The 27981-nt window shown below is 39.6% G+C and overlaps 1 protein-coding gene across 2 annotated transcripts in view; it reads right to left on the minus strand.

The window, feature by feature from the left end:
* The window catches only part of erbb4b (erb-b2 receptor tyrosine kinase 4b), a 323074-nt gene that overhangs the window by 17980 nt on the left and 277113 nt on the right, over positions 1-27981 (minus strand). For both annotated transcript variants that reach the window (XM_085766219.1, XM_085766220.1), the window contains exons 21-22: positions 3040-3195; positions 1565-1640 (exon numbers count right to left, since the gene is read on the minus strand). In XM_085766219.1, coding sequence (XP_085622345.1) covers positions 1565-1640; positions 3040-3195 — 232 coding nt within the window. The remainder of the gene's footprint in view (positions 1-1564; positions 1641-3039; positions 3196-27981) is intronic.

A 27981-nucleotide genomic window follows, 5' to 3' on the forward strand; every position in this document is an offset into this window, starting at 1 on the left:
AGTGAGGAGGATTACACAACCACAGTATAAGAGTAGTAGAAGAGATGAGTGAAAAGATGGAAAGAGAAAGAAGTACTGTAGAGAGGGTGAAAAGAGGAAATGTGAGAAAAAAGAGGAAAAAGAAAAAAAAGAAAGAAAGATGAGAAGATGAGAGGCTAGAAGAGATCAAGAGGGGATAAGGTAAAGAAACGCATCACAACAGAGGACAGAAAATAAGTGAAGGAGAGGAAGGGACCACAGTCTTGAAAGTGATCAGTCATTCTGAACTTTCAGCACTGCTCAGCCATACCGTAATCAAGTTAGTGTTAATGAGTGGCAAGCAGAGTAAATGCAAACAATAAGATAGAAGAATAATAGCCCGCGGTCATAGAGGACCACTGGGGACACAGACGCTCCACACTGATATTTTTAATCAAACACATATTATTCTCTTTGATATGACCCATCTTAATTTTCTTTTTTTAAATGACTTTAAGAGTCATTGGCAGACTTAAACAGGAAATTGTTATTTGAAATATAGCAATAAAAATCTCATAAGACTGAGAAATAATGGGGGTCAGTCTTTAGATTTAAATCTTGCCAACATGCTGATAGACTGGTTTTAATATTACAGGAGTTAAAGATTCAGCTCACCCTATTTGTATTTTACACTGTCTTTGACTGCTAGCAGTACGGGAAATCATTAGTCTCTTCCCATTTCACCTATAAGCACAGTTACAGCTGTATCAGATCTAGAAATTTCCCCCTAACCCATAAGTCTGGGGTTAACTGTACACAACAAATACCTTCAGTCTACTAACTTGTATCCACAGTCTACAGAAATCCCCAAATCATGTTTTTAATATCTCTTGTTTTTCCGTCATGTTAGTATTCTGACAAGCATTTTGGTACACCGATATATCCTTTCCCTCTGTTTGCTAATTACAGTCCAAACTCTGCTTTGTTCTGACCCCAAGGTGGCAGAATGAACTCCACACATAAGCCAAGGACAGCCGACATACCGCCCAGCATCTACTGCAGGCTGAAAACTTACCCTCGCAGACTACAGTACATGGACATGTGCCACTTATAGTAGCACTAATGGCCTTTGAAAAATACATTCAGTCAGTTATTTTTAGAGAATGTTTAGAGATATGATTAAAAGGTCCATACAGTATAAGGAAGTGATCATTTGTTGTAGTTGGTGCTGCTAATCTAACTAGCAGCACCAACTACAACAAGTAGTTTCTAGTTTCAAAAGCAAATTCATGAGTTTTAACCAGTTAGGGGAAATATTAGTTGACATGTTTTTTTGCTGTGTGGATCCTTTAAAAAGAAGACAAAGAATTCTAAACAAACTTGCTAGCTCTACATCCCTGTCAAAGTGCCCATGGACCTCAACACTGTCCTTAGTGAAGCAGCCAGAAATATATTTTTTTGGTCTGTACGTACGGTAAGGCCACCATCAATTTCCAAAAAAGAGGAAATAATGTCATGATTGATGTCATTTGAAAAGAAAAAAATCACTGACAAAATCTAAGGTCTGCCTGTTCTATCCAATTCCTAAAAGGAAATGAAGGCTTACCGTAACTCCAAACGTCACTCTGATGAGTAAACTTCCTGTAATGGATGCACTCCAAGGCCATCCACTTGATGGGCATCTGTCAGAGAGAAACAGAGCACATAAAAAGAGTTTATATATATATATTGGCATTCAGTGAAGTGTTTTGGCAGAACTGACTAGCATGTTAGAGAGAGAACAGGGTTTAATGAAAGAGTAACTATTGGAACAAGCTGGAGCAAATGGCAGAGAGGCCTGAGAAGAAGTTTAACACAGTGATTAGATCTGAACTCCAGATCTATTGATTACAGTGCTGGAGGTTAAGGGAAGGAAGATATTGAAGGGTATAGTGTGTTTGTCTTTCACTCTGCTTGGTGGGTGGGAGGGGTTTTCTCCAGAAGGGAGTGTTGAAAAAACAAAACCTAAAAGAAGAAAAGCATGAATAGAAATTATAGGAGGCCCAAAGCCAGTGTATGGAGAGCCATGAGAAACTATTAGTTTATTATGTTTATACGGTTTTGAGATCTCCATTCCCCAATAGTGAATAAAACGGTTCAATAGAGCAGAAGAGTATCTCACTAACTCCACTAAAACTGTCCTTTGTAATGAGCTAAGTTCCTCCCTCAGGATATAAAACCCTAATTAATGCTAATATCTATTGTTTATTATTGTTGTCTTTTACAACATGTCTGTGGTATGGTCCAAAACAATAATTCAATAATATTGTATCTCAGTGAGCCCCCAAAATCATCAACAACAGACAATAAAAGCTGATAAGGTCATTCAATGCAGGCTCATCCATTCATCCATCCACCCGCTATACTGCTAATCTGTGCAGGGTTGCAGGGGGAGCTGGAGTTTCCAGAGAGAAACCCCACACAGGGTTCATATCCAGAACCTCCTCATTGTGAAGCAGCGGAGCTAAATGTAGGCTCAACTGATCATATAATATATTACTGATTTATTAACACTGCTTTCATTTTACTACCTAATTCATTTAAAAGTTAATAATAATGAACTGAAATACCCATTCAACACTTAATTAATTTTATATAGAATAATATTCATAAATGTCTTATACAAAGCTGACAATCGGCACTTAGTAACAGGTAATATTTAAATTCAGTTTGCATTGCCTTTGGCAAATTTTTGTATACTTAGGTCTCTCCACTGACTTTGTATGCAATCATACCACTTCTAAAATATGCTTCAAGTTCTGTCTGATCAAGAAACCTCCGGCCACTGTGCCCAGACAAGACACAGGATAAGCTAAGTGATATTACCATAAACATAAATGGGTAGTACTTATCTTCTCATGGAACCCTTTGAGCTGAAATTAAAAAATGTATTTCCCAAAATCTCAGACAGTCCATTGAATTTTACATGTGTTCACCTCTCAAAATATTTAGATTTTCCAAAAACAAATTTTAGGCTACCACTAAAAATGTTCCTCTTATTTTATGTGTCTATTTGTGTGATAGTGTATATTATTTATTTACCTTTCCTCCATCAGCATTATATTCCTTCTCATTAACGTCCAGCAGGCGAGCCAGGCCAAAGTCGGTGATCTTGATGTGGTTGGGAGATTTGACCAGAACATTTCTGGCCGCCAGATCCCTGTGGACCAGCCTACGTTCCTCCAGATACATCATCCCCTGCAAACACACACAACAATAACTTCCTACTGAGATCATAAAACACACACACGTACACGCACACACACATTACAGACCTGAACATCTATTAGTATAGTGGCATGCAGTAACCTGCATACACACACTTGCATTTCTGACTCCTGTTCAGTATCACCATCTGTCTTCATCATCGTCGCCATCACCATCACCATCATCACTACCACCACTAAGACCTCATTAGAATTTTTATAATTATTCCTATCATCATCATTACCACCACATTGTTATTTTTATGGTTACAATTCCCATCAATCAACAACTAGACTGTGGAAAAACCCTCGTTATTGCTAAATGTTTTGTGATGCAATAACAGCTGCATCCATAAGCATTAACCCAGAGGCAGGTTATCAATTAAGAACAGGACCCATAGAAGAAAGGAATGTTGAAGCAACACATTTCATGCAATACATTTACTGAACAATTAAAAAATCACCCCTCTCTGCCTTCTCCTGATCTTAATTAAATTTAATTAGAGATGATTATCTGTTTAGAAAAAATACAATCTTTTCTTGAGAAGGCAAATGTCCAAATAAAATGTATCCTTTTAATAAAACCAAAAGATATAAGATGTTATAACAGCAGCATGAATCCAAAACTACAGTATCAGCGCCTGCACACACACGCACACACTATAAGATACCATGGGATCATCAGTCATCAATCAGGATTTGCATCAGCATAAAACCAAAGTTCAGTATGACGCAAAATGCCAATAATGTCCTCCAGTTACAAAAGATCATCTCTGTGTGGGTTGTGCAAGAGCTTTTCAGTTGCTCCATCTTGCACTACACATATAGCGTCTACACTGCCTATTGTGCATCACCACAAGAGTGGACCTGAGGAGAAAGAAAGATGGGGGAAAAAACTGTTTCAAATTGGACAAGCAATAACAGAAGGCACTTTGTTCGAAGTGGCGAGAGGACAGAAAAACGAGGCCTTATTTGAAACCATAACAAATTGGATTTAGGTGGAATTGGCTGGACTAAAAGGAGGAGTGGATGGGGGAGAGGAGGGGAGGAGGAGAGAGGATATGTGGGGTTGAGTGGCAGCATTCTAAGAGGTGAGATTACATTGGTAGGGCTATAATCACACAGCCTCATTTGGCTCCCTCCCAGGAGAGAGCATGTGGTTTCAGCTGCACACACACCTGCACATTTACACACAAACTCATGCTGTTGCGGTCAAACCGCTCGCATGGAGATACACCTGCATGCGTGCAAGTGAGTGGGGATTTGGACTGCAAAGAGAGTTGACGTCAGATCAGACAATCAGCATCGAGATGGTACAGGAACACACATACACACACAGATTATGGTTTCTGACCTGATCAGTCATACAGGGAAACTGAACTCTAGCATCTGCAGTAATTGTGACAAAACAGGAGGTTAGGTGAGGTCAGGGACAAGTAACCTATATGGTCGTTCTGGTTGGAGCACTTGTTGAGAGTGGACTGGGTCTACATCATGGTAGAAGACTCTGAATAAGTAACTATTGATATACTGCCTGTCTGACTGGAAGGATTCATAGACAGAGATCCTGTTACAATTTACCACAAACAACTATGAGGAGCTGTCTGAAATATGATGATTTACTGACAGAAAACAAAATACATCAGTTTCATCAATTCTTCAAACATGTCATGTCACCAATTCACTGGGAGACAAACACCAGAGAAAACATTTAACTGAAGCTGAAGACTTATTTGTACTTCTTGAGTATTTCTTTATTGCCTTGTCTATCCTATTAGTTTAGCACTAAGTGTTGTATATACAGCAGTGGTGAGTCATTTCAGAGAGAGGCGGTGTCAGACCCCATGAAGTTCAAAAGAAAAGCACCATTTGTGATTGATGGGATCGGGAAACCCGCTAAAGTGCAGAGCACGCTAAGTGTGAAGTTCAAGCTGTCAGTAATTGACAGTTCATTCAACTGCTGCTTCATGTTTGCTTTAAAGACTTTTATTACAGGCTTGAGGCTACACAATCACATGTGAGCCAGATATTAACTCAGCTGATAACAACTAACTGCAATGTGTTGACAATGTACTTGATTAATGAACTCTTGTAACCAATAATATTGAATCAGCACGAGAAAAAAACATTCAAACCTAAATGCTAAGTGTGTAGCCACATTGTTATACAGGGGTTGACTGTTTGTTGATCTGCAAATCAAGACTTGCAGGACTGTGGTTTGACTTTTTACTTACTGTACATGACTAATCCAGTGAGGTCTGACTCCATCAGTAGCCATGCATAGTCTAACATACATAATATGGCATGAAAAGTTTTTTTTCTGAGCAGCCAATACCTAATCTAGCTTCTAAAAAGTATATTGATAATACCAATGTTGTGGCAACTAACAGTCACTGATCTTAGGTGTGCTGCACTGATGTTCAAAGTAGACTTGTAAACAAAGAGGATGCTGACCAGCATCAAAATACACTGAGTGATGATATATGCTCTCAGTCCTCTCTGTGGGTTTTGCCCTCTCCCCTGTGCTTTGTCTGGTTCTTTGAGGTGTGCACTGCTCAGAAAGACATACATACAGGTTGAGGGTAGAATTGAACAGGATAGATGTTGGGACTTGAGCTATCCCATGTTGGCCACTGCCTACGGCTCCCGAATAATCACGTCTATGTGTCATGGTATAGTCTGCCAGGTTTCTGACAGATCCTTATTTGTACATAAATCGCACCCGGTAATCTCCTCAATTTTCGAGACAATTAAGCAATGGAGGGAGAATGGATGGTTTGGCAACCCATGAATTTTAATTTGCCAGCACAATGAGATTGAGTGGGGGAGGTGATGGAAGTGTGCAGTGTGGGAAGTGGCTGCAGACGTGCGTAAGGAACAAACTTTTTTTTCTTTTTCTACTCGGTTGCTTTCATTTACTGCCCTCCCATGTGGACATGATGGGAACAACTCACTGCCAGCGGTTTGTAATTGCAGAAAACCTGGATGTGACTGCCAGGGAGATGCCAGTTGTGGAAGCTGTATTTCAGGTAAGCCTGCCACCAGAGAAAATCCACAGGCTTCAGACAGACTCTGTTATGATCACACCTCCAGACGAGAGCTGGTTTCCAATCAGTGGGGATCAGGCCTGTGCCCTAAACCCTGCACATGGAGATTTTACATGGAAGAGCAAGCCAAGGAAAAAAAACACCTCAATGCTAGAAACAGAAATCCCAGGGCTTTAAATCATGTAGAATTTAAGGAAAAAACAACAGCAACTACTACGATATACAACATTGTGACAGCCCTACATTTTAAATAAAAAAGGTCCTACTTCTTTTTGTTTTTGCATATTGGGAGAATATATTTAAACACTGACTGAACAGTATAATGAATACCGTGAGGTTCCACTAGTTAGTGTAGTTTTAAAGTTGTGTCTTATTATGAAAAACAGGCTTTCATGTAAGCTTCTCTCTGCCATGTTTTCTGTCCATCATTCTGATTAGTGTTCATCTGCAAGAGGGGTGCAGAATTAACTGATTTCTTCATGAAGACTTGGTGGTATGCTTCCTAAAAGTAAAGAATAAAAGTAGAGTTATTCTTTCGTACAAATATTGGTGAAGAAAATCTAATTTACAGAAGAAAAAGGGAAAGATGAACAGGACATAAAACGTGCCACAGGGATGCATGCAGGCTTCTTAACTGTCCTCCCCAGTCAGGGAAATTACTTCTCAGCCGGGAAATATTCTGACCTCCCGTCATGGTTATTTATGTTTATTTCACAGACTCATGCGAACAAAACCAGAGTGGACAGGATCGTACTCAGATTTGTTTTGTGAAGACAAATTTGGCAGCGAATGGCAAAGGGCTAGAGATTAAATCAATAGGAGGAGAGCGAGGAGAGGTGATGCCCATTTTTCACCAACTGCCACTTCCCACAGTTGTTTATTCTGGCTGAGATAGACATACCCGAACACACACACACACACACACACCGTCACACACAGAGGAAGCTGTCAGCACACATGCAGGTGGTGCCCACAAACACTACCAAAATCTATAATCAAGCGATTGAATCTGATGTATTGTTATTTGTGTAGAAACACTTCTAATGAGATTGAACATCCTACAGAGGCTCTATAAATCTCTGCTGTGTTCTTTTTCTTCAGTGACAAGGGTGTGTATACGTGTGTGTGCCGGGGTAGGAGTGATGTTTCCTGCAGTGCCCATGGTGTTAAAAAATTAGGAAGAATTCACTCTTGGGTATGGATTTGTCATGTGGCATATAATTAAATCATTTATCACTATTTATTACCAATACATAAAACTACATTTTCTTTTTTTTCTTTTTTTAAACAGCATTTTGGTTCGGTGTGGAAGCTTAGCATCATGTAATACATTTAACCATGGCAGAAAATAAGATATCTGATTTCATACCTATCAGACAACAACACTACTTCCTATATTTGCACTATTGATGCAAAGTCAGAACTTATTCTTATTCTCTCACTATTTCATTTATTCATCAGTGGTACCTCTCTACATAACTTGATGTGAAGATCCCTTCTCCTTTGAAAAAACAAACAAATAAATATAAATATACCTTGACATTTGAATCATTATTCCTATCTTATCTTAAGGCAGCTAGTCTGGCTGTGTGGTATCACATTCTTTTAGAGTTGTGGGCATCAGTGCAGTGATTCCTTTTGGTCATTTTATGTACAGTATTGAATACTTCCAACTCATCTAAACTGTATGTCCTAAACTATTCTGAAGAACAGCTATGTATGGCAGAGCCTTCATTTTCCTACAGCTTCCTCACCAGAAGTAGGTAGTGTATGTTATTGAATTGGGAACTGTTATCTCTCACACATAAGCTTCAGTAGTCCACATTAACAAATGTAACTAAACTATTATGGTGACTTGTTAGACCATAGCTGACATTTCAAAAGCATTTCTGAAAGAGATATTTCACACAGTGCTTTGGTGGAGCTTAGCCCTTGCTAAATACTTAGTGGTACCTCCTCCCTTGTACACTATAGAAATAACTATAAAGCCTGTTCTCTAGGCAATATGTAATACTTAAATGGTACATGACTGAGAGCAGAGGCAATTTCTCTAAGACTGCAAGGGAAGCTTTGTTTCCTCTAAAATGTAAAAAAAAAAAAAAGGTCAAATATGAACTGTTGTGTTTATATTTCATTGACTAAAAATGCATTAGAACATGTAGCCAGTAGCCAGTCAGCTACTCATTGCAGGTCGACTGATGCGATTTTCTTCTCATACATTCCAGTAGCGTCACAGTGCATTAAACCTGCTCAAGCTCAGCATCCATGGACTTCAAGCAGAGAAGCAGAGATTCCTTTTTTTTTTTACTGCAGCTAAACCAGACGGTCATCGGACTGCAATTTTGCCCCTTCCACGGACGCTCAGCGTCTCTGTGAATGAATGGAGCAGTGGGATGATTGGAGGATCTGTCTAAACTGGCTGAATCCCTTTTTGATTGGCAGCTATTTTGAAACATACACTGGAGGATTGTATAAAAAAATGACAAATTTGAGGATGTGGGCTGGAAAACGGCTTCCCCTTTTTGAAAGACCAGCAGCCGCCACTGACCGAGAGCTATTCCAAATCACAGAGAAATCTACTATGACCAGCTTTTTACTTACTGAATGTGAGTTGTGAGATACTGTACATCCCCTTAGCACAGCAGACAGTGTAAGAACGGGATTAGTAAAATTCCTCTCATTGCAGTCGGTGTGAGAATGTGAGAGTCATTTTATTCTGAACATTTAACACTCAGCAGCAAGAAAACATGACTCGTTTGTCCTGGTTCTCTCTTTTGTTTACAGCATCTCTGGCTCATGGCTGCTGGTATTTCTGGAGAGCACAGGATGTTTGGTGACTGTCGACTTTGTGTTATCATATTGTGAATAATGGTGCCGTTATAATGGAGGTTTGTGACACCACTGCAACGTCTGTTTGACGTAGTATATGTTTAATGTATGGTTTGGATATAAAAAGACCTCAGTGGGCACGGGAAAAGGTGAATCACTGTTTAAGGAATGAGGTGAAACGAATCACACCAACGAGGAGGAGAAACTGAGGGAGAGGAGGGGAGTGATAACACAATAATGATGAAAGCAGTAGGCTTTCATTTCATTTTGAGCTCCCATGTCATAATGAATTTAGAAAATGACATTAGGGAGCAGCTTGAATATGAACAATTTGTCTGTTCTCAGACTGGGTTAGTACCGTGTGAGGGGGAACCTTGGTCAAATACATTTATTCTCTCTGATGAATGCTTGCTGCAGATTCCACTACCATACCTACAGCATAGAGGAGGGCCTGTAGCTCTAATATGAACACACAAATACCCTCATGAGTGGAACTGAACTGGTACAACATGCAATCATCACTTTGAATTAATAATCAGATGGCAAAAGACTGATTACAGAGGAAGATAAATGAATATGGTTCCCATATTAAAAAGTGGTTATCAGCCTCTCAAGTCAAGGTCTTTTACTCACCAGGTGACCTACTGTATTTATCAATTCTCTGACCAAAGCTGTGACAGAGACAGAGTTGGAGCGATGTAATAATAAATAATATCCGCAGAGAAACAGGATTAATTAAAACTTCAAAACTGCAGGAAATTTAAGAGCTTCTCAATGCAAAAGTCAGTGGAGAAAACACACATACATATGCAATTGGTTCAAATTATAACCAATCCTTGAGAGAGAGGGGAAAATATTCATGAAAAATGGGGAAACCCTTATAAGATTACACATACCACACTTCCCTGCAGAAAATAAACCAAATCAGAGGCAATGTTTTGTCTTCTGGTGACATAAAATCAAACCTCTTTGGGACCAACTAGTGCATTGCAATTAAATAAACACCTGAATAAATGTCTTTCCTTTAGAAGTCAGCTTCTCGGGTCTATTTGAATCAGTCTTCACCAACTGTAATCTCAGTAAAACATTGGATCTATAGGACTTTTTGGATGGGCACCCAAGTTACCATATACAGTATATCCTGTACAGCAAAAAGTGATTAGATGAAGGGTGGTGTGAATTACTTTGTTATGCCTACAAAATTAAATTTAGTTAATAAGGCCATTTGAAATTGTTAAACAGATTATACCATACATATTATGTATACCATTTCATCTTCAATGCAAACACATGGATGATGGTCCCAACATTTGATCTCAGCAACAAATCCTCTCTCCAGGTTGTCTTGCTGAGGATGAAGTTTTTCTGACTGAATCTGTATTTCTTGTAAAATGAGTTTTTTTCCAACTTCAGATTCACAAAAACATTGCCTGAAGGTTGGCATTTTAATGTGTAAAGATGAAAAAGACTTATGACTTTGTCAAGGGATTATTTGAGCACATCAAGGCTGAAGATATTTGATACAAAGTGTCATGACCATAAATAGGATTATCACTGTAAAATCCTTAGGTATGAGCGACTCAATCACAGTAGTACTGGAAATAGGTGCATCACTTGTCAACAGAGCCAAAAATTAAACTTTTTAAATCAAAATAAAAGGCACTCAACTGACAACATAATGGAAAAACCCTGCAGTATGCTCCAAAATAAAGCTGTCAGTGTCTATTATTGCAAACAGAAAACCGAATAGAATAGAAATGCTACTTTTTGTTCATTAAAATGCACTGTGGGAGATTCATAGGGGGTGTAAAAATCTATCGCTCTATGATAAAGCAGAGACTATGTTTGTGAGCAGAGTTCAGTTTTATTTGCAACATTACTGAGGACAATGTTCAGAGATCACAGATGACAGTGGGCACAGAGAGAAGAATCAGATAGCAGAGAGATTCTCTTTAAAGAAATATCAACTGACTTGAGATGAATTGTGTTTTACTTCATGACAATGGTATTCTATGTGGGAGCTGGGGACATGGCTCCGAGGGGGAAGGGGAAGGAGCTGCCAAGCAGGCATCACTCTAAATGGGATTCAGCCTCTTCACTGTAACTGTCACTGTGGCAGCTGAGCAGGGAATGACCTCACTTGGTCACGCCTGTTGATTTCTTAAGTTAACAACCCTGCTGTCACAGAATTCATATCTCCTGCTTCCAAATTATCACGTCAGAATTTAGTCCAAGTTCAGCTCATGAATGTGATCAGGTGGTTCAGAATCCTGTAGGAATTTGGTGCTTGTTTCCTGGCAGGAATTTGTAAATCAATTTTGAAATAAATGATTTTATTTATTATTTATTTATTTTTTATGGAAAGGAAGAAAATACCTACGTATGTAAGTAAATAAAAAATGAAAAGATTAAAAAGACTGAGGGTGCAAATAACAACAATAGAAACTAATCCCCTTGACCTGTCTTTTGACCACTAAACAGAGTTTTTGGGTTAGGTTCATTTATCAGTACCCGTTGTTAAATTTGGTTTACAGTTAAAAAGAAGGTGGCATCCAGTTCATACATACTTCAGACAATACAAAAACATCCTCCACTCAAAACAAATAACTTCACAGGTACAAAGGACAGTAAATAAAGGCACAGTAATTGCCAGTGCTGCTGCAACATCTTATTCATGTAGATGATGGCTGATGGGGCAAAGCCATTATCCGTTCTATCAGCTACTTTGCTACTAAGGTACGAATTGGTCTCAAGGGTATTACAAAGTTTAAGCACACCTTTTTAGACAATTGTTATCCTCACTTCTACAAATTAACAATTTCAAAATTGGAATACATTTTCACATAAATGACAATGTTTGAATGAAGTGAATTGAGAGAGAAAAAAAATCGGAGACGATAAATGAGAGGGAAGGATCCAGCACCCTTTGCATGTGAGAAAGCTAAGAGTTGAGCTAATATTTTGAAGCCTTCATCCAGCTGGCTCTTATGAATGAATGTACGAAGGGTATCCTTTGACCTCACCACCCACAGAAGGAGAGACAGAGAGAAATTCTCAGCCAGAGAGATAAATAAAGAACAGTGTGACTGCAATGAGAATAAAGCAGATTTATTTAAAGCAGATAACAGCGGCACGGCCGTTTCGGCTAATGCTGTGTTCAAGGCAGGCTTTTGAAACCGTAAGTTACAGCTTCAAGTCACAACTACGACTTGGTAGCGTTCCAGGTAACCCGTAGCTCGTGTTTTTACCGTCCTGTTGTCTGTGAAAGTTCCCTATAACGGCCACTCGTAACTTCCGACCCGTGAACTCGTACCAGATCGAACTGGTATGACTTCACAGGAAGGAAAAACACAAAGTACGAGTTTCCTTGAACGCACCATGAGTTAGCAGCCCCCGCCCTTGTCAGGCATCAATTGGTCCTCGTGCTACGTCACCACATTCACGCGCATCCCTTGGCTGCACACACAGCCCTTCATGCCGTTCTCTCCCCTCATTGGATAACACTTGTATCCCACAAGGAAAATTTTCTCCTCGGGTTACAGCAGAGCAGAGTGACGGAGAGACTCGTGTTTAGGCTGAAATACTTCATGTAAGTGATTGCTGACGGAAAATAGGACTATTTAGGACTTATATTAACAAAAACATTCCACTGATATCTGCTTTAAAGCTGCTTTAGGGGAGCTTTTAAGTAAACTGTAGCTTTCTTGTTTGTTTGTCAAAATCACAGTTGTTGGCTTTAACAAAAAGGAATGTCCTTCATCTGAGGAATTCATGGTAATGATAAGTCATAAGGATATGTGATGACTGGAAATTGAGGGGGGTTTGTATGAATACATTAACAAAACAGAAAGTAAGCAGGCACTTCTCAAGATGTTTGATATCAGGAGACATATGTTTGGTTTATTGTTTAGACTACATCGATGGCTTCCATGTGCCCTTGGCTAAACTGAAGACCATGTTTAACTTTAAATGGGGGCTGAACGCAGGCAATGCTAGATAACTGTCTGTGTGTTTTGTGGATATGCTGTATGTTTAAAATACTTCAGCTGAATTCTCCAGCTCTTGTCTGGAAAAAGAAAAAATTCTGCATACCATTACTATACCAGATCTCAACAAAAACACTCTCCTTTCTCAACATGATATCAAAGTTTGGAGCCTATTGTAATGGTGTTTTGTACACCATACTGTATGATAATATGCTACTTTAGTTGATTTAAATTGTTCTTATATCCAATATAATTTTAACTTGGAAACATGCTTGGATTGAGATAAACAGCATCATCTGCACCAGTAACATGTGGTTATTATTATACTATCTTCGGAGAAACTCAATTTCCTGGCATCTTTTTCACTTTAAAACTTCTTTACTGCCTTTCTCTTTGACCAAAACACACCATACGCAAGTGTGTAGTTGTGCTCGTGTGTGTAGATGCTGTTTTGTAAGGAAGAGGCCTAGAGGTTGCCAGAGAGATGACAGCATATCATCATCATCTGTGGTCTGATGGGGTCTTGAGGGTTCAGGTGAGGTTCGGAGACGAGGAGAATGTGCAGAGTAACTGATTTAAGACCCACAATCAAAGGACACCCAGGAAAAAAGAGCAAATGTACATGTGGAGAGGGCAGAAAACATGAACACTCAGCAGAAATGCATCCATCTTTTCCCTTGTTAATTGAATCATCTCATACTGATAGGTCAGAATAAAAGGCTAAACAAAGGCATGGAAAGGCCTTGCTTCAGCAACTCACTCTTCTTTAGCTGGTCTTTGCCTCTGCAGGGGCATCAGTTCACTCCAAAAAAGCCCAATTTAAAATCCTCAAGAATAATTTTAATTTTCATATCGCAAAGTGGTGCAGGATTTGGAGCAGCTGATTTAATGTTCACACAGGGCAACAGATGGAGGAAAAGTGTACCAACCGGTAGCCATTTATTGCACAGTAAATCCCTCTAAATCCCTGTCAATGATAAGTTAATATGTAATAATATTGGATGTCACATGGTTATCATTTACCTACATTTACATTTTTCAGTGGAATTTAGCCCAAACTGTTAAACCAAGTTCATTGGTCACGGTGATAAATTAAGATATGTAACTCACAAACCATCTGCTTAAAATGCTTGGCTCAAATGTTCCACTGATGTGATTTTAATTTTAGATAATGCTTTGCTCTCCATTACAGTGATAATAATACCACACAGCTTGGACTATAAGATGTAATGAGTTAACTCGGTGAATTACATATCCTGTATGTTTCTGACACTCTTTGGGAATTTCTTTTTTTTTTTGCACCTACGTATGTTTCAGTTGAATAGCTTTTCGTTGGCTCTGGTTATGCCATCTGTCTGTTCACCTGTTTCCCATGGAAATATAAGTCTGGTATTGACCACACTGCATATTGTTGCACACTTGGTTATCGGTGAGCCGCAGATAACCTGGCTACGATGTGAAACCCTGCAGCAAAGACACACAGATTGTATGCGTGTTAACAGTTGAACCACATCAAGCATTGTAACTGTATTTGTATAATTTTCTATGTAATAGTGAAGAGGGTAGGAACAACCAAAATGGGAAAGAAAGAGTAAGAGAGAAATGCCACGAACAAAGAAAGGACTCACTTCTTGAATGTGTATGTGTCAGTGTGCTCCTTTGTGACCCAGATTGCATGATCCAGCCTTGCTTCCTGTCAGTTTACTACTACCACAGAGTCACTAATGCCACCCTGCCAGCATGCTGGTCTGCCAGGTCCCCACAGGCACCTTTGGGATCAGGTGGCAGATTCATAACATACGCCAACAACATGACCTTGTCCTGGAAGGGCCCACTCTAGCCCAGTGATGGGGGCAACAGGGGCCAATGAGGTGAGTGGGAGTGGAGGAAGAATGAGACACCAGATGGATATGTTAATGTACTTGGCATGGCGTGATCTGCTAGTATTCCTCTCTGTCTCTCTCTGCCAATGAGTACACACAGCAGCAAATGCCATTCTTAAAGCACCATTAAGAAGTAGATGACTGGTCAGCTTCTATCAGCAGCCAAAGAACTGCAGCCACATGATTAGGTTTCTGGCACACATCCACTCAATTTGTGTCCTCTTCAATTACAGTGGCCTGTAATTTGCACAAACAGTATATCACAACAGAGGGAACTAAGCTTGCTAATTAAAGCAGGGATCCAACCAAATATCGGCAACGCTGAATATTAACAATACATTAACAGAATAACAACAAAATAACAAAATCCTGCAATGCTCATTTCATGGAAGTAAATTTCAATGCATGTTTCTGTGGCAGTTTTTTTTTTAAGTTGCAACATCTGACTGAATGCAAGGCCCCTTAAGGCGTTCTTATTTTGTTGTACTGTAGGCTTTTAACTTTGCAGTTTCTTAGTAACACTTGACTGAAACTCATATATGAATCTAATACTGAATAATACAGACAGGTGTTTCTATCTTGCCTCCCCCCATTCATATCAATGAGGTTATAGGCTAAAGACCCAAAACTCCTCTCATTATAAATCAGTGTTGAACATCAGCAGCTCTAACTCCATCCTTCAGCCAAATTAACAAAAACAATTTCAACATAAATTGAAAGTTACTTCTAATAGAAGATCTATTGCAGTATTGTTGTATTAGACAAACATTAGTTTTAACCAACTGAGTATATAGTGTGTAAAATGTTTGTGTGTTTGTATTTGGAGAAACCAAGTTATAGTGTTTTTTAAATGAAGCAGGTGCAACAATACTGAAATCACTAACTGTTAAATTCATGTTGTTACGTAAGAAATTAATCAAATCAACTTGCAATTAACAACATTGTTTAATTGTTCATTTATTCCCTGAGTGCATGTTTGCTGCAAATAAAATGTTTTGCACGTTTTTGAAATTTCTTTTAAAACTAATTTCATAATTAATTTGTTGGCCCATGTTTATAAAATGAAAAAAATGAAAACTTAAGCATTATTGCAGTGTGTATTTACCAGTTAAAGGCAATGATAAAAGGTATACAAATTGGTAAACAGAAAAGGGCTAATCAGAAATTGGATCTGACCTCTCAAGGAGAGAAGCTGATTTGTTGTTTTGGTCAACAGGAAATGTGTTTAGAGATTTCTCAGTGTCCTCTCTTCCCCTCCCCTGCCCTGTGGACTGTGACTCCATCATAATAATCTTTATTTATTTACTGATTTATAATCACATAATCGCAGACTTAATTTCAATTACACCTCACATCTTTTCAAGGGTGAACCACTTCCACTGTCCCAAACTTCTTTAAATTCATTTGAGACTATAAACTGAAGATGCGCTCCCTGCAGAAACTGAGGTCTGAGCTCATAAATATGACTCTGAGCAAGCAAAGGAATACTTCAGAGTCACATTTCATCCACTGATTGAACCACAGCAAAAGTGTTGCGCTATACAGCAAAGGGAATCTTGTTGGATAAAACATGAGCAACCCACACTGACCTTTCACACTGTTCTTGTCCTCTCTGCATGGTATTTTCTCAGCTGCCATGGCCACTACTCTTCGCAACCCTCCAATGATGAAGACTAGTTTGTGGCATTGACTGGAGTCATGACACAAAACCATTGAAATGTAATATCTAGAGGCATTTCAGACTCAACACTAAAGACAGAATATCATGTGGATAAAGGTGAGGCTGCCTTTTGAAAATTCAGCTGCTTTACAGCAACGCCACAGTAAATGAGTTGGCCTGTTAGCTTGTCACTAAGGCATCACAGTGAACCGTGGCAACACAACATCAGGCTGAAGGAACAGGTCATGTATAGCTGTGTTTAGCAATAGTTTCATCTGTTATAACTTGAATTCTTAAATATTTAGACAGTCCTAGAACTTTCTGGTCACTGCTGTGGAGGAGAAAAAGTATAAAAGAGAAAAGCTGTTTAATTTAAAGTCTGTTTTGTCAGGGTTTGCTTTATGTGGATTTAGTCAGTTCAGTCAGTTTAAGGTACTTTCAGGTCTTTGCCACTTTTGTATTTTCTTCTCACACTAAGGCAAAGTAGGTGTGATTCACCATAAGTCACTTCCATGTTGGTTTGTTACTTTTGTTTGCGCATGTGATGGCTACTCTATGGCTGATGCTTTATAATCATGATGGCAAATAGACACTCATGATGTAAGCAAACATAGAGAGATCAAAAGAAGATGTAAGCACTGGATTTAGCATCCCAGTTTCTATGGTTTTTCTTTCTTTTTTTGTTCGTTTGTTTTGTTGCAGTTTGATCATCAAAGCTTGGTACAATAAATTATTGTCACTTATGTATAAGCCACTATGAGGAATGAAATGTTCCCTCTCAGCATTCCAAATGAATTAATTATCAATAAACATAATAGTTGATATTTCTGTGACAAAGTGCTTTCAAATATTCACTATATGATGCCTGTGAAACTGTACCTGGGACAATGTGAAAATTCTTTTTTTGGACATAGCAGCACATCAATGTACAACTTTATAATTAGGCCCTGGAAATTATGTTAAATCCCAGTTAACATTTGAAATGTTGAGATTTGGATTCAAATTAAATGTCACAGGGAAGTTGGAGACATACATTCAATTATTTCTTGCACTGTGTATGTTGTATATTGTGCGACTCCATTCTGTGTGCTATTCATAATTTTACTTGTAGATTTGTTCATCTATTGGTTGTGGAATGTGCATGACCCTTTTGGCTTATGAAACTATTTCAAAGCCTATTGCATTATTTCCGAAAATACATGGTTGTCAATCCAACTCCTGAATGTATTTGTCTGTAATTGTGAAAACTTGACATTTCTGGAGAGAAATGGTGTTCTGCCAGCAGTGCAGTGATGCGACGCTCTTTCTGTGCCTTAATCACACTGCTACAGCTTGTGTGTCTGGCATACAACAAACCACGGAGGTTATGAGTCAGTCGCTGACTCAGGTTGGCGACTGTGAGAGACAGCAGCTATTTAGAGGAAACGTTTATACTAATTTCTTCACCTTGCAGAGATGGGACAGTCTTTCTATCTAGTGAGCCATCCGTCTGCTTGTGTTGCAGTGTAGGCAGCCAAATCTGTTTGTGCTTTCCAGTGAGAAAGTGTGGAGATTGCCTCAGGTTGTTTGCAAAGGGGTGGGAGTGTTGAAACACACTGTTGAGACACCTCCCGAGTAAACATCAAGTGTGCTTGATTTGATCTGCGATGTTGCCCACAGGATGGCACTTAAAGTGTGCACACTTTATTTTTCAAGCAGATGCTGCCTGTTAGTTGTAAAGTCACTTGGAAATGAGCCTTGAACGAGATAATAGCTCCAATGTAAATGTTTAATATAAGCAATGAACCAGCAAAATAGGCTAAAACGCCAAGTCAAACAGGTCCTGACATAAATCTGCCCAAAGAAAACTCTCCTGTGTAAATGTCTAGCACAGAGTGATGCAAGTTGTATCAAGCTGAACAAAGTTTTTGAATAGAAGAGGCATAAATTATTGATTTGCTGAAAATAACAGATTTGGTAGCAGATTGTTATTTAGCTGAGAAGCGTGTGTATTGGTAAAGATCTTTACACCAATCTGTCTGTATGTTTGTCTGAAAAGAAAATGTGCTCATTGGAATTAAGGATAGTAAGTCCAATAAGGGATAAAAGAGCAGTCTACAAAAGGAGAGGCTGAGGCAATTTTCCATGGTTTAAAAATATTTTTCTGCGAGCCCTTTTATTTTAACTGATGAGCAGAAAAGCAGGCCTTGGTTTTCTTTTCTTTTGTTTTTTTGAACTGGTGTTTGTTTGATCTTTGATGGCTATTAACTGGAGGTCATAATAAAATCATCTTTTTCCCGCTTTTGCAACTTCCTATTTTCGTAACTTCACAGTAGCTTCACTTTTTAACCAGTTGGCCAATTTACAAACCAGTTAGTCGGAACTTAAGGGCGACTGGAGGAGTTGTCAGCCCTCAGCTTTGGCCTGAGCAGAAAACATAATGCAGCAAGGCTCGCAACTTCCGATAAATGGAATAACTGCCACTTGGACCATTATGCCATCCTCTTTCGGGTCTGGAGTAATGGACTATAACAGAGAAATGATAATAATGATGATAGTCATAATTAGTGGCATAATAACAGGGCAATCACAGGGTGCTGTAACGGGAGACATTAACTGTGATCTATGATTGATCTGTTGCGAGGCTGGCAGCTTGGCAATGCAGCGGAGATCCCTGGAACGGGCTGATTCAAAAGTGTGTTGTTTGTTGTTTTGGTGTTTAAGCACCAAACTTACATACAGTACCTTACATTGTAAACTAACCAACTGATTAATTAATATCGTCTCTTAGAAGTAACCTACAGAACAACTGTCAACAGTTTTCAAACATTATACCTCAAAATGTTCACAGTAAAGTTATGGAGAGTGAGGGTTTATTGATGCTTTGAATCCTGCAAAAAAGAGCCTTTTTAAACTTCAATGCACTGAGGTAGAGGCAGAAATTTCAGCGAAAGATATTCTGAAACCCAGGACTAAAACTATCCATGTGGTGAGATACCAAATGTGCTGCATTTATATAACGCCTTTAAGTGTTTTGCAATTTGCCTCCTGCTCAACAGCATCTCCTGAGGCCCAGCAGGCCCACTACATGCAGGAGAAAATATATTACTAGTGAAAGTAAGAGGATATAAGGTTTTCTCATTGTTTTTTTGTTGTTGTTTTTTTGTGTGTGTTTGCTTGTGGTCATACCAGGCTTGCATGGAGAAAGGGAGGTTAAACAAATAAAATCAGCAGTGTTTCGCCCATTCCTCAAGTTCTTAACTTTATTTCCTCCCCACCACCTTTCTCTCTCCTCCCCCACGGTCTTTTTTCACTCTGATTTCCTTTATTCCCTGCAGTTCCAGTAAATAATACATACAGTATCTCCCTGATCCTAGAGATGTGAGTGTGTGCACACATACATCTGTGTAATATAGACTGCATTTGAACTTACTTGCAAGTTTGTGCAAGTTTTTATCTACATGCACACAGGTACTTTTTGTTGTGTGTGTGTGTGTGTGTGTGTGTATGTGCATGGCTGTATTGGGTGCTTGGGTAAGGCTTGGAGAGACAGAGGAGTGGATGCTGCTATCAATATTTTACGCCATTCTCCTCTGAGCTTTGGGATGTGTCGCTGTGCATGTGTGTGGGAGCCAGAGTGTGAGTGTGTGAGGCCGTTACAGCCAGCCCCGTTTGCCTGAAGGGCGTGTGAGACGTGCCTGCATCCTGTCGACGAGCTTTAACAAAAGCCATATTGTGACGGGAGGATTCTGTCTCAGCCATGATAACGGCCTCAACAATGCCAAACCCTGTGCCCTGATCAGGACAAATGAGCAGGACAAGTTTTCTATAGTTTTGTTTCATTTGCTTCATTTCTCAGATGATACTGATGACACTCCAAAACAACCTTGAGCCGTCACAATTCCCCAAGGCATCTTGGGAGAATTTGAAAAGAGCTGTAAGCTTTCAAAAATAATCTGGTTTGGCTTTTCAGATGTGAATCTGCACAACCAGGGTCCACAGGCACAGGGTTGAAGAACTGGGTAAGGACAGGGAAAGTGAAAACATGGACTATTTGAATTTATGAGATGACACTATTCAGATTTGACTCAAAAACACAACATTTGGGGGCGGTGTTTAGCTCAGTTGGTAGAGCACCCGCCCCATGTGTTGAGGCTATAGTCACTCACTGCAGGCGGCCCCAGTTCGAATCCTGCGCCGAGCGGCCCTATCCTGCATGCCACCCCCCTCCTCTCTGCCTCCCATTTCCTGTCTCTCTCTCGACTATCCTGTATATTAAAGGCAAAAAAGCCCCCAAAAATATACTTAAAAAAAACAAAAACACAACATTTGTATTCTGACAGAATCCCAATGAGATAAGAGGTGTATTAGCATAAGTCAGTGTCTAGGTTATGCTCTCCATCGTGGTGCTACAGTATTTGTTTTCAAATCAGTTTGAATGTAAATTAAATATCTGTTGAAACTTAACGATTAATAGCTACTCATCTTTCTTTTTTTTTTCTTGGGGAGGGGGGGGATATGCCTTGATTAGATAGTACAGTTGAGAGAGACAGGAAATGCTCTTCAAAAGTGAAATATTGGTGGAGAATGTTAAAGCATTATCTTTGTAGAACACAAATTATTTATTGTTTATAAATAAAATTTCCTCAAAATCGTAAAGTAGATTTTTGTGTGACTCACTAACTTGATTTTTAATTCTGCTTGCAGTTGTAGTGAAAACAAATGAAGATGGGGGAAAATAGCAACAGCAAGAAGAAGCACTTAGAGTACATTAAGGTGCCCTCTGCATGAGTCAGACACCACTGAAAATAACAGATGGTGCCGGTCTGAATGCATGACCGTTTAACTTGACCTGTGCTAAAACAGCTACATCATAAGTCCACACCCGTTAAGAATTTTATTGCTAATTGCAGTGAACTGGAATATGGAGAGGTTGAGATCATTAAAAGGTTTAATGGCATGTTGGTTGTACTTGACTCTGATTGCTTTTTTTCCTCACAGCTACCCTCTTTCATCTTGGAAAGTGCATTATTAAAAAAGGCTTCCTGTAGTTTAAGTGATAGTTTGGAAAGTGTGCTTAAACACACTTTAAGCTTTATCTTGCTATAACTGATATGTGAGGGGTCGAAAATAGGACGTATGAGCGATATTGTGTTGTGATCACAGGTTCAACAGTATTTCAATAACCTAAACAAGAGGCAATAAAATGCTTAATATCCTGCCATAATCACTATGGCATAAACAAAGATTTATGCTAATGAGACAAGGCTAATTAATGAAGTAATTACCATATATACTATTTACAATGTCCATGTCTCCACATAAAATTCTTCTACTGTGGACTCTATATTTCAAAGCATTAACAAGTTGGAAATTAATTAATGCCCTATGTGCTGTTGTAGGAAAACTTAAATTTACTCTATAAGGAGAATTTGTTGTCTTCAGTGGGGATGGAATATGGGTTATGGACTGGTGAAATTGTCAACTAATATCTGATCACAACATTGGTCCTTATAAAACATTAGGGAAATTTACATCAATAACATGGCAGATACCTGCTGCATCTGGAAAGTGTTGCTTTGACTAATTAAATCTACATATCTCAGTGTGGTTGGAAAATCCACTGGGTGTTTTACTGTAGTCCTAATGTCAACAAGACATTCTGTGTCATTCTCTGAACTTGTCACCATAGGTGTCATTTACACTGGGGACAAAATTGGCCACAACCTGTCTGTGTTTGTATGTACTGTATACACATAGGGACAGATAGAAAGAGACAAAGATAAAACCCAGAGGGTTGGCACCTGTCTCTAGCAAAGGGGTTGACATGTCAACTGGGCATCATCTCACTCACTCAAACACACAAACACACAAACACACAAACACACAAACACACACATTCATTCAACAGCCATCTAACCAGAGATACACAAACACACAAGCACATTCTTATTATTTACATACAAAACTCCCTGTAAGATGCACTCCATAAACTGTTGTGCTCTCTGCCATTGTTGCACACACACACAGGGTTTGAGTCACGTCCAAAGAGGCTGGTGAGGAGGAATCTACAGTGGCAGGCGACTAATTGAAAGTGAAGTGGATCCAAGCTGTTGCAGCGTTGGCCTTCCGCCTACATGGCGAAGAGATGACAGGCTATCCACCAGTGTTAGTGCCACCCTGACCACACACACACCAAAACTTTGATAGCTCTAAACTACCTACACAAATCAGAATGAAAGCATACATTAATGTATTCATATAAGCCACCCACATTGCAAACCATGGAGGAAACATTAACATAAACACACCTATGCTGTAAATCTGTCGACTAAACAACAGACAAAAATGCCTGGAGCTGCATGAAGTGGGTTAGAGTTACACAAAGAAAATTCATAGTGCAATCAAATTAAATGTGAAAAAATGGCCAATAATATTGATATTATAAGGAGGACCTGTCTTCAACCATACAACTGAAGGGAAACGACAGCAAAACCCATAGACAAAATGAACTCACAAAATTTAGTGATAACAAAAGTCATCTATTCCCCCCTCCCCCAAAAAAGAATGCGCAATTAATCTAAATGAAGAAAAATAATATTTTTACAAAACTTTGCTGAAATTGAGCAACTTTTATCAAGTCGATTTGTAATGATAGCTACAGGCCAGAATATAAGACGAACTTCGTGGTTGTACTACATGTATAGGGGTATCACTCAGTTGTCTGTCTGCATTTCAAAGCCTCAAAACAGGACGTCAAGCTGCTACACTGCAGAACAGGGAGGAGAAGGAAGCCCACAGAAAGGCTGGCCATCAGTTGGTGAAATGGTCTTGATGTCATACATAGATGTAGCCTTGTTCTTAACCTCACCATTACACGGACACTGTAAATAATCAATCGCAACAACAGTGAAATGCTTTTAATTGTTTTGCACATTATGTTTCCCCAGTGCCTCCGTGGTCTCTTGGATTATTCCTTTTCAAATGTACTTTCTATTGAGTTGTTGAGGAAGCCCACTTTTATAGCCTCTAGGCTATGTGATACTAAGAGACTGACACAGAAAGACTAAACACACATGCACAACCTACCCCCCCTCACACACCCACACCCACCCACACCCACACACACACACACACACACACACACACACACACACACACACACACACACACACACACACACACACACACACACACACACACACACACACACACACACAGAGGGAGAGAGAAGGGGTGGGTGGGGGAGTGTGTGTGTGTGTGTGTGTGTGGGGGGGGGTTGTTTGCAGAGATGTGAGTGTTAGTGTATCTGTTTCCTGAGGGAAATAAATGTAAAATTAGAGGGTGAACCTGTTCTGTAGTGAGTAGTGAGGGGAGGAAATATAGGGCAAAGGCTTGAAATAAAGCTATGGATGAAGATACAGTACGTCCCTCCAGCACAGTGTTTGTTTTTAAGAAAAGGTGAAGAAGTAATGAGAGCATCTGTAGTTTGACACTGACAAAGAGTGAAAGGAAAAGTGAAATAAATACGAGAACACTGATTACATACTTTTTTTTTTTTTAAACTTCAAACACTGTCTGTGTGAATGTGTTTGCTTGTTAGTTTGAGGATACTGTGTGTTGTGTGTAAATGTATCCAATCAAAAAATGAAATGTTCACTTTGTTAATGTTTGCGTTTACGAGTCTGGATACCTACAAGCCTTCATTTACCTGTGTGTGTGTGTGTCTGTGTGTGTGTGTGTGTGTGTGTGTGTGTGTGTGTGTGTGTGTGTGTGCGCGCGTGTGTGTGTGTGCGTGTGTGTCTGGCAGTCACTCATTAGTGTAGACCTGTCTCCCTGAGCTGCCAGTCTCATCCATTGTGTGGGCTGCCTGCAGTCATCCATTTCCCCCACCGCCCTACCTGGCCACATCCATCTCCACTCAGCCAGACACTGCTAAAACTGCGTCACAACTGTGTGTGTGTGTGTGTGTGTGTGTGTGTGTGTGTGTATGAATGAGAGAGTGAGAAAGAGGGAGAAGAAAAGAAAATGTATTCCTCTTGGCTTATTTGTGTGTGCCTTTGACTGACAACATGGCAGCCACGAGTCAGTGCAGGCCTGATAGTCTTTGTATAACCTTCTGTCCTTTGCGATGACTGTTTATCTGTTTGCTGCGGATTGCAAAGGATTGCTATTTTGCATTTAAAAGCTGTTCCAGGTGGCCAAATTAATAAGGTTAAACCAACAACAACAAAAACAAAACATCTAACACCGTTACTATTAAGGACCCAAGTCTGTACAATTGTTTCATTTTGCACAGCTTATCTGCTCTGCTTCATGGTGGCACGACTGAGCGAGGTAGCTCAGATGTCCTTCTCCCTTTTCTCTAGCCAAATCCTCCAGCTCTTCCAGGGAAACCCCAGGGGCATTCCCTATAATCCCTCCAACAAGTTCTTGGCTGTTCCAAAAATGCCACCAGAGGGAGGCGTCGTCCTCCTCTGCATAGAGCAATGGCTTTCTCCCACCAGAGGTGAGCGACCCAATGTTCTCTGGCAGGTGCCTTGGCCACAAATCATAATAATAATACCATTTAAAAGGATGGAGGCCAACCATGTGCCACGGAGAACTATATGTATGCAGGTTTTTATTTCAACCAATCACACAGCTGGTGATTTTACTGATGACTTTTCCCCTTCTGCCTGAAGGACTGCTAATTACTGGGTGAACTCTTTGGCTGGGAGATAAACTCTTTGTGACATAGTCTAGCTTTATTGCAGTAATTTTACTTTCTGTCTTCTGAGATCTCTTAGGCATCAGCCACATTATTTATGGGTATTACTGTCTTAGTCATCAGGTGAATAATGAAGCCTCGAGTGTGTATAATTAAGTACTGTAATGCATTTGATGTGCCAACTACAGCCTGAGAATTGTTGATGACTGAGTGCATCTTTAATTTCAGAAGTCAACTCTTTCTCAGAAGGATACTTTAAACTGGTTAATGTTATTATCACAAACGACTTTTACTTTCTATTATGTACATGTGTAACAGACATAACTGTAACCGCATTATATCAGATGCCACTGTGAACAGATTACATGTTCCTTAAAAATAAGATTGGGCCAAAATTAACAAGCCACTATGATCCACCTTACTGCCCCAATTCGATATCTCCAGCAATCTGCTTTAACAACAATGCTGCTAAAACAAAAACCCAAAAAGCCGTGGATACTACATAACCGGGCCTGAACAGAACTGCAAGTGATGAGAACATGCATAAAGGTGTTCTCTTAAATCAAACAGGACTCTCAGGCTGCTGTTTACCCAGGGGAAGGGAGGTATTCTGGCCGTTACCATTGGAATCATACACTTATTTATGCAGTTATGAAAGAGTGCCACAAAAAAAAAGCTTCAGAAATAATTAGTTTGGAAGTGAAAAAGAGGGAGACAGCTACAGTGCGAGACAGAGCAAGGGGAAGGGAAATAGGCGGACACTTGTTGACATTTCTAAGGGTTGGTAGTATCAAAGCCTTGACGCTTATGATATGCTCCTCGCTCTGTGTGTTAACATGCAGTCGTGGAGCAGGCGTTCTATCTGCCAGTGCAACTCAGAATCAAACACTATTTCAGTCTTTGCTACAAGAGACAGAGAGGAAGAAAAGAGAGGAATAGGAGTTTGTTTGCTGATCAAAACAGAAAGAGGTCCTGGGGTCCTGGTGACATAGGATGTATGGAGCAACATTATATTTTTATTTACTTTCCTGCTTAATGCGTTCATATTTTCTTTTCATTTTTGCACAGTAAAAATAAATGCAGTTAAAAAAAAACTGGTTGTTTCAAAGTGAATATAATAGGAAATAATATCATCCGTTGTTGGTGCAGCCAGTAAAATGTGTCCAGAGTCATTGCCATTTCTAGCTTGAAAAAGTATAATAATAAAACATTGCAGGAATTTACATTCATTAAGGTAATCACATCGATTCAAGGACAGCCCTTACTTGCCCTGAGGTAGCTGGTGGCCTTGAAAATTTCTGTCCCTGCAGAAATGTTTCTCTGCAAATTTTCTGCATCTTGAATATTTTACTCTTGCCATGACCAGTCAGAAAAAAACAAACAATAAAAAGTGCAATAAAAAAAACAGTGTCAACCTTTTTTTTTTCAGCATTGGGAAGTACGACTGCCAGTGGGTGGCTTATGACAAAGGACCCCATACAGGGAACCAATGTTGCCTCTTTCACTGACATGAGAAAAGTGAAAGAAATACGAGCATCTATGGGAACCTATAGTATAGTCTTCTTACATGAATGTTCAGAGAGATACAGAAGGAAAGAGACATTTCTCATCAGATCCCTGTGGAACTATGTGATGAGTTGGGGAGAGGTATGTTTACTTAGTCTGCTGTACACAGAAAAGTGACTCTGTGATACGCAGTGAGAGGTCCTCTTACCACACATGCGCACAGGAAAGATTTGTTGTTGTATTCGTCAAACAAATTGTCACTGGAAAGCTTGTTTCAATGAGGTGTTGCTATCATGTCCATAAAGTTGTTTAAGCCATGGCGTTATGTTGATGTGGTTATTATTAAGTCTCACAGGAAGAGGGACCCCAAGTTCACACTAAATATTTAACAGGAAAATATAGTAGTACAGTAAATCACAGTCTCACACTGTCTGCAATCAGTGGGAAGTAGGAGTCTGCTATCTGGATATGCTAATGCACCAATGAAAGCCAAAAACAGAATTTTTAAGGGTATAATGGTTCATGAGATTCACTGAAACCTCCTGCCATAGTTAACCTCACAATGGCAGAGGAGAAGCCTGGGGATCAACATCAACATTTATTTATTTATTTATTCAAATTTACCCTGATATATTTAACTGGAAATAATAACTTTTCAAAAGCAGGATATAACAAAAGTCATTTGAAATAATTTTCCTGCACAAAAGAGAAAGAAGCCAGACACAGTCATGCCCACTGACTCCAACATCTTCATCTTAATAAGTGTAAAATAACTTTTACTCAATCACAAAGTGGCTAAAATCTAAAGCACAAATACCCAACATGCAAATAATCTGCTCTCAGAGGAGCAATTAGAACCTCCAAGCTTCATCAGAATCCATAATGAATCTCTGACCAGAGGAACCATCTAGTGAGGGTGTCAGAAAGCACCTTCTCCATGGTCATGTGAACCCTGTTAGCATGACCGACTTCCACTCAGGATCAGTAGCTGACTAACCAGACAGTGCCGCCCTGAGGCCAAACATCCACCTGTACCACCACCCTGTGGAGGCCAGACCAGGCCAAGCTCCACAGAGAACCCAACAAAAACAGCTACGATCCCCCTCAAGCAACACCATGACCCACTCCTGCCCCAGCAACGGGGCATAGACCCTGGTCCAGTGAGTAATCTGGTAAGG

This window comes from Trachurus japonicus, chromosome 21 (genome assembly GCF_045865225.1).
Source record: "Trachurus japonicus isolate A0001 chromosome 21, Traja_1.0".
Lineage (NCBI taxonomy): Eukaryota > Metazoa > Chordata > Actinopteri > Carangiformes > Carangidae > Trachurus > Trachurus japonicus.